Raw genomic sequence first — 6,693 nt, forward strand, 5'->3', positions numbered from 1 at the left:
GGCGCCTTCCTCAGCGGGGTCTGAGGTCGCACTGACGCCGCCTGCTCGGAGGCCATTTGGAGCTGGCGCTACCATGGATCCAAGATGCTGGGCCCTGACACCGGGCGCCATCCTTCCCCACGCCCCCAGCCTGAGCAGCTCCAGGGCACTGGCCTGCAGTCTGGGCCTTCAGAGTAGAGCAGGTGGAACTGGGGAACAGAGCAATCTCTCCCTTCCAGGGGCCCCTGGACTCTCCCTTGGGGGGCTGACCTGCCCCAGCTTCTTTCCCCTCCTCTGTCCCAGTGGGGAGGAGCCCCGTGTACCACCCCGTTTCCCGGGCACGTCGCCCTGTTTAACTTAGCAAACCATGAGAAATAAAGCAAGCAGATGTGTCAGCCGGGACTGTGGTGTCTGTTTTGGGGGACAGGGCGGGAGGCTGCGATGGAGACCCCCAATGACGCTGTCCCCTAGGAGACCCCTCTTGCTCCCTCTTTACGGCTGCCTCCCTCATCCCCACTCGCAGCCCAGGAAACAGTGGTGCTCCTGAGTGAGGGGAGAGGTCCGAGGCAGGGACCACCAGGCCGCCAGGGACACAGTACCCTTTGTTCTGGCCCTCCACCCCCACCCTCCCAGGCTCTCAGGCCCGGATTAGCCTTATCCAGGGAAAGCCAGGAGCCCCTGGAATGCGGCCTGGGAATGTGGGGCAGCCCAGGGCTGGTGGGGTCTCTCCAGGACAGGGCCAGGACCCCAGCACCAGGCTAGGTCCCTGCTGCAGGGCTGCACCTGTTCACCCAAGGGCCTGGGAGGTGCAGGGGATCTTCTTGGTCCTTCTGTTCTGGCTGGGACGGGTCATCCCACTGTGGGTGCCAGCTGGCCCTGCGTTCATGGTCACCAATGGCTCCGTCCCCTTCCTGGGCAAAAGCCTCTTAGACTGGGTGGGGCAGAGGACGCTCTAAGCCCCAGGCTCTGGGGAGGGAGTCCTCAGGAAAGCCTTGGCCTGCCACTGGCGGGGAACCTAGGCTGCTGGCTGGGAAGCAGGGAGTCTGGAAGGCGGCCCCTCCCTGCCAGCCTCCGGAGATGTGAAGCCAGGCGCCCAAATCAGAGAGTGGCTCCGGTGAGTTGGAGAGGGGGCAGGTAGAGCCAGCCTGGGGCTGGGGGAGGAGGGCAGAGTCCCAGCACCCCCAGGGAGGGGTCCTGGTGTTGCAGTTGGAGACCTGGGTTCCTGCCACCCCTTGAGGCTGGGCCACTCCCTCACCTAACGGGATGCTTGGGGCAGCAGGAGAAACCCTGGCTGATGTTCCAGGTTTGGGAGACGGGCAGTTGTCTGCAGATGGAGGGGTGAGCGCTGCTGGGGTTTGGAGAGCAGATCTGTCTCCCAGTGCCCCCTCAAAAGCCCTTACCTGTCCAGTGGGAGCTAGAGCCCCTCCCCTAAGGCTTGCACTAGCCTAGGGGTGACCACACCTTACACGGGGGAGGTCACACTCAGCAAGGGAGGGGTTCTGCCCACTCACAGAGCAGGTGCATGGCTCAGCTGGACCCCAGCTCCCGGGCTTCAGAGACAAGGCTGGTGTGCTGGTGTGCTGTTGTAAGATGGTTCCCCCTCTAATTCATGTGTGTGTGTGTGTGTGTGTGTGTGTGTGTGTGTGTGTGTGTGGTACTGGGAACCCAGTGGCATTCTACCTCGGAGCTACACCTCCCAGCCCTATTTTTTTTTTTTTTTAGTCTTTATTACTGAGTTGCAGAGGGCCTCACTAAGTAGCTGAGGCTGTCCGCGAACCATGATCCTCCCGTCTCAGCCTCCCAAATGCTGGGATTACAAGTGTGCGCCACCACGCCTGGCTTTCCCCCTCTAATTCTGATGACAATAGTCATCCCTGATTGCTAAGAACAATTTTTGCTTGCAAGGCCCCAGAGGAAAACAAGCTCACCCAGGCCCACTCTGCAGAAGCACCTGTCCTGCCAAGTGTTCTGTTTGTCCAGGGATCGCACGTGTACTCGCCGGAGACACTAGCGGTCTCCAAGCACAGCGCTGGGCACCCACTGGCTTCCAGACTCTCGCACCACCACTAGGTCCCGGGGGGAAGCTCCTTCCAGAGGGAGCCTTCCTGAAGTCACGTCCCAGGTGGGAACCACCTCCAGCTCCCTGCCCTTTCCAGCCCCTTGCGGGAAGGGAGACGTGGGTGTACCTCCTACGGTCTCTCCGGGCTCCAGGACCTGGGGAGGGGGCTAGTGGGTGGCCCAGTGCCTCAGTTTCCTGTTGCAGCTCTCCAACCCCCTTCTCTGGGTTACAGACCCGCCACTCCCTCTTGTCCCCCCCCCCAGCAGCAGAGGCGATGGGCGCTGGTGGCCCCCGACCAGGCGCAGGCCCCCCAGACGGTGGCTGGGGCTGGGTGGTGCTGGGCGCCTGCTTCGTGGTCACCGGCTTCGCCTACGGCTTCCCCAAGGCCGTGAGCGTCTTCTTCCGCGCGCTCATGCGAGACTTCGGAGCCGGCTACAGCGACACGGCCTGGGTGTCCTCCATCATGCTGGCCATGCTCTACGGCACAGGTCAGCACTGGGGGGGGTCCCGAAGGAGGAGGCCCCAGGGCCCTTGGACATGCCCCCTCCTCTGGGAAGCCTGGCACAAGAAAGCAGAGAGGCAGGGGCAGGACAGGGGCAGCAACAGAGGAGCCAGCCCAGGTGATTTTTGTTTTGTGGTGCTGGGGGTGGAACCCAGGGCCTCCTGCACACCAGACAGGCCTCTGCCATCGGGCGCCCACTTGGTTTGCGCCAGTCCCCCACCCTAACCACCTCGGCCTGCTGGGGTGGGGGAGGCCAGGAAGATGTACAGGGAGCAGAAGCCACTCTCTGGGGTGTCCAGAAGGGGAGAGCTGGGCGGCCCTGGGCCAGGACTCAGTCCTCCCTCCTCTCTCACGCCACCTCTGGTGGGTCCTGGCTAAGCTGCTTGATCTTGGCCACACACTGCCCCCTCTGGGTGGCACGCAGAAGGCTGGAGGGGACCTTATTCCCCTTATCCCATATTTCTAGAGCTGAGGGGCAGAGGTTGGTCCAGTCCAGGTGGAAGGTCACCCCCTGGACTGGACCAATCCCTCACCCTGCCCACAGGCCCCGTGTCCAGCATCCTCGTGACCCGCTTTGGGTGTCGCCCGGTGATGCTGGCCGGTGGGCTGCTGGCCTCTGCGGGCATGATCCTAGCTTCCTTCGCCACGCGCCTCCTGGAGCTGTATCTGACGGCGGGGGTGCTCACAGGTGAGGCTGCCCACCGCCCCTCTCCCCTGCAGGCTGGGGGGCTGGGGGGGGCTTCCTGGAAGACCTCTTGTCTTCAGTCTCCCGAGGGATGCTCTTGGAGGCACCCTGCCGGGTTGCGGGGGTGGGGGTCCTGTGGCCCCCGGGGCCGGGCCCTCCCTCCAGCTGGGGGCGGGGCGGGCGGCCCTGGGAGCCCCGCACAGCGCCCCTCCCCGCCCGCCCGCCCGCAGGCCTGGGCCTGGCCCTCAACTTCCAGCCATCGCTCGTCATGCTGGGGCTGTACTTCGAGCGGCGGCGGCCTCTGGCCAACGGGCTGGCGGCGGCGGGCAGCCCGGTGTTCCTGTCCGCGCTGTCGCCGCTCGGCCAGCTGCTGCTGGAGCGCTTCGGCTGGCGCGGCGGCTTCCTGCTGTTCGGCGGCCTCCTGCTGCACTGCTGCGCGTGCGGCGCGGTCATGCGGCCCCCGCCCGGGCCCCCGCCCCGCGCCGCCGGGCCCCGGGGCGCGCCCCCTGGCGGCCGGCGCCTGCTGGACGTGGCCGTGTGCGCGGACCGCGCCTTCGCCGTGTACGTGGTCACCAAGTTCCTGATGGCGCTCGGGCTCTTCGTGCCCGCCATCCTGCTGGTGAACTACGCCAAGGACGCGGGCGTGCCCGACGCCGAGGCCGCCTTCCTGCTGTCCATCGTGGGCTTCGTGGACATCGTGGCGCGGCCGGCGTGCGGGGCCCTGGCGGGCCTGGCGCGCCTGCGCCCGCACGTCCCCTACCTCTTCAGCCTGGCCCTGCTGGCCAACGGGGTCACCGACCTGAGCAGCGCGCGCGCGCGCTCCTACGACGCCCTGGTGGCCTTCTGCGTCGCCTTCGGCCTGTCCTACGGCATGGTGGGCGCGCTGCAGTTCGAGGTGCTCATGGCGACGGTGGGCGCGCCCCGCTTCCCCAGCGCGCTGGGCCTGGTGCTGCTCGTGGAGGCCGTGGCCGTGCTCATCGGACCGCCCTCTGCAGGTGCCACCGGCCTAGTGCCACTTAGTCTAGGGAAGCCACCTCCCCGTCCCAGGCGGAGCGTCCCGGGAGAAGAGAAGGGGCAGCTGGTGGGTGGACCTCCTTCATGGCCAGCTGTCCCCTCCCCCAGGCAGGGACCACTCACTGTGGGCCCGGTCGCAAAAGTGAGGGACGGAGGGTACCTGGAAGAAATGGAGGGCCTCCTCGAGAAGTGGGAGGCCTTATTCTTATTTTGAAGATGGGGAAACTGAGGCAGGAGGGCCCAGCACAAACTGCAGAGTGAGAGCCATGATCTGCTGGTGCTAAGTGCTCAGACCTTGAAACAGTGCATATATGTTCTAGGCCCCCACCTGGGAAGGGGGACAGGGACAGTGTCTTTGGGAACCCCCAGGGCCAGGAGCTGAGCAGAGGTGCTCCGGGGCAGCTGAGGAGGAGAGGCCGCTCCCTGCTAGGCCTCTCCACTCAGGCTTGCCTTGGGCAGTTGCCATCATGAGGACCCCCAGGGACGGTGCCTGGCAGAGCCCACCGGGGAGGGCACAGCTTAGGGAGATTTAGGGCTTGTCCTGCCCTAAAGTGAGACAGGAACTAAGATCGGAAAGGTGGCCGGCAGGAACACAGGGTCTTCCTGGGGTGCGTGAAGCAGGGAGGGGCCTGGGGTCAGGCCGGGCTGGATCACTGCCAGCCACGGGGAGGCTGTGCTGAGACGGCGCCCTCAGCGAGCTTTGTGATCTCACCTGAGCCCAGCAAGACAGTGCGCACCCTCAAACCCAACAGCCAGAGCCTGAAGCCGCCTTTCCAGAGGCTCGGGGGCCCGCCTGCATTTCTTGCACGGTGCTGGGGTGGGTTTCATGGGTGGAGGGTGCACCTGGGTTGGGAAGGCCAGGTCACTGCACGGCCGAGTGCGGGTCACTGCACGGCCGAGTGCGGGGCACAGGGACAGGGCTGGCTGGTTGGGCAGGGACCAGGATGCTTGGGGGAAGGCTGCTCAGAGGGGCTTAGGTAGGACAGCGGCTTGGGGGACACTAGAAACATCCTGAAGGTCACCGCCTGGTGTGGTCAGCCGCAGGAATGCCCCAGAGAGAGGGTGGACCCCCTGGAAGACCCACACTCTAGAGGAATGTGTATTTGTAGTTAAAAGATTTTCCAGGGGCTGGGGCAGGCGCATTTAACATGTGAGTCCCTGGTTCAGCGCGCACACACACACACACACACACACACACACACACACACGTTTTCTGTTGAGTAAGTACAGCAGCACGTGTGGGTCGGGGGGGGGGGGAGGAACAGGGGATTGAATCCAGGGCATTCTACCTCTGAGCTACTCTCCAGGCCTATTTTAATTCTGAAACAGAGTCTCGCTAGGTTGATGACTGTTGCTACTTGCAGAGGCTGTCCCTCAAACCTACCATCCTCCTGCATCAGCCTCCCAGTTCTAAAATCTCAAATGGCAGAACCCACAGGGTTTTCAGTCTGTGGGACAGGAATAAAGGCAGGGGCGTGTGTGCATGTGTGTGTGTCCAGCAGGCCCAAATCGGCAGCACTGACCTTTATCTGAGGATGCAGGGGTGAACAAAGGGGTCCCCGGAAGGCCCTGACCACCTGTCCTCCCCCAGGGCGCCTGGTGGACGCACTCAAGAACTACGAGATCATCTTCTACCTGGCCGGCTCAGAGGTGGCGCTGGCCGGGCTCTTCATGGCTGTTGCCACCTACTGTTGCCTGCGGCGCCCTCGGGACGCACCTCCAGGCCCAGCCAATGAGGGTGGGGCCAGCGACGCGGAGGACGCAGAGGCCGAGGGTGACTCTGAACCCCCACCCGCTGGCACCAAGGAGCCGGGCAGCCTCCAGGCCCTGGAGGTGCTGAACCTCCGAGCTGGATCCACAGAGCTGGGAGGGGAGGCCGATTCGGAAACGGCCCAGGAGTCAGTAGCCTAGGTGGGTGGCCCGCGGGACGTGGCTCGCCCTCTCTGAGGGCACACTGGGAGGTGGGGCGGGATGATCCCTCCCGCAAGTCCAGGCTGCATCTGAGCCCTTGGGTGCCCTGGGATGTCCTAGAGAAGCTGTGGTGGACCGACGGAACTCAAATCCATAAAGCTCAGCTGAAAGACAAGTTCTGTTCCTGCGCCTCACTTCCTCCAGGGCCCTGGCTGCCATGCGAGTTGGGGGATGGGTGGGGGCTGGAGGGGTCTCTTCAGGGCCTCGAGCACTGGAGCCACAGTGGAGCACACCTGGCGTCAATGTCAGCTACTTGGGAGACTGAGGCTGGAGGAGTATGGGTTCAAAGCCATCCTCAGCAACTTAGTAAGCTCCTGTCTCAAGATAAAAAATAAAGGGCCGGGGGGGGGGGAGTGTAGCCCAGTAGTAGAGTGTCCCTGGGTTCAATGCCCAGTAAAAATTAAAAAAAAAAAAAAGCTGAGGGCGGAAGTATCAGAGATGGATGTTCCCAAGAGATGCCAGTGGCTGGCGGCCAGCTGTGTG

The 6,693-nt window shown here is 64.1% G+C and overlaps 1 protein-coding gene across 1 annotated transcript; it reads left to right on the forward strand.

Moving 5' to 3' along the window:
* Positions 1-2,312: 2,312 nt before the first annotated feature.
* SLC16A8 (solute carrier family 16 member 8) lies at positions 2,313-6,150 on the forward strand (the record flags this gene model as incomplete). Its single annotated transcript, XM_080704785.1, has 4 exons — positions 2,313-2,526; positions 3,085-3,228; positions 3,456-4,220; positions 5,831-6,150. The coding sequence occupies 4 exons, from the start codon at positions 2,313-2,315 to the stop codon at positions 6,148-6,150; spliced, it is 1,443 nt and encodes a 480-aa protein (XP_080560911.1).
* Between the last annotated feature and the right edge of the window lie 543 nt (positions 6,151-6,693).

This window comes from Muscardinus avellanarius, assembly GCF_963383645.1.
Source record: "Muscardinus avellanarius genome assembly, chromosome: 11".
NCBI classification, from domain to species: domain Eukaryota; kingdom Metazoa; phylum Chordata; class Mammalia; order Rodentia; family Gliridae; genus Muscardinus; species Muscardinus avellanarius.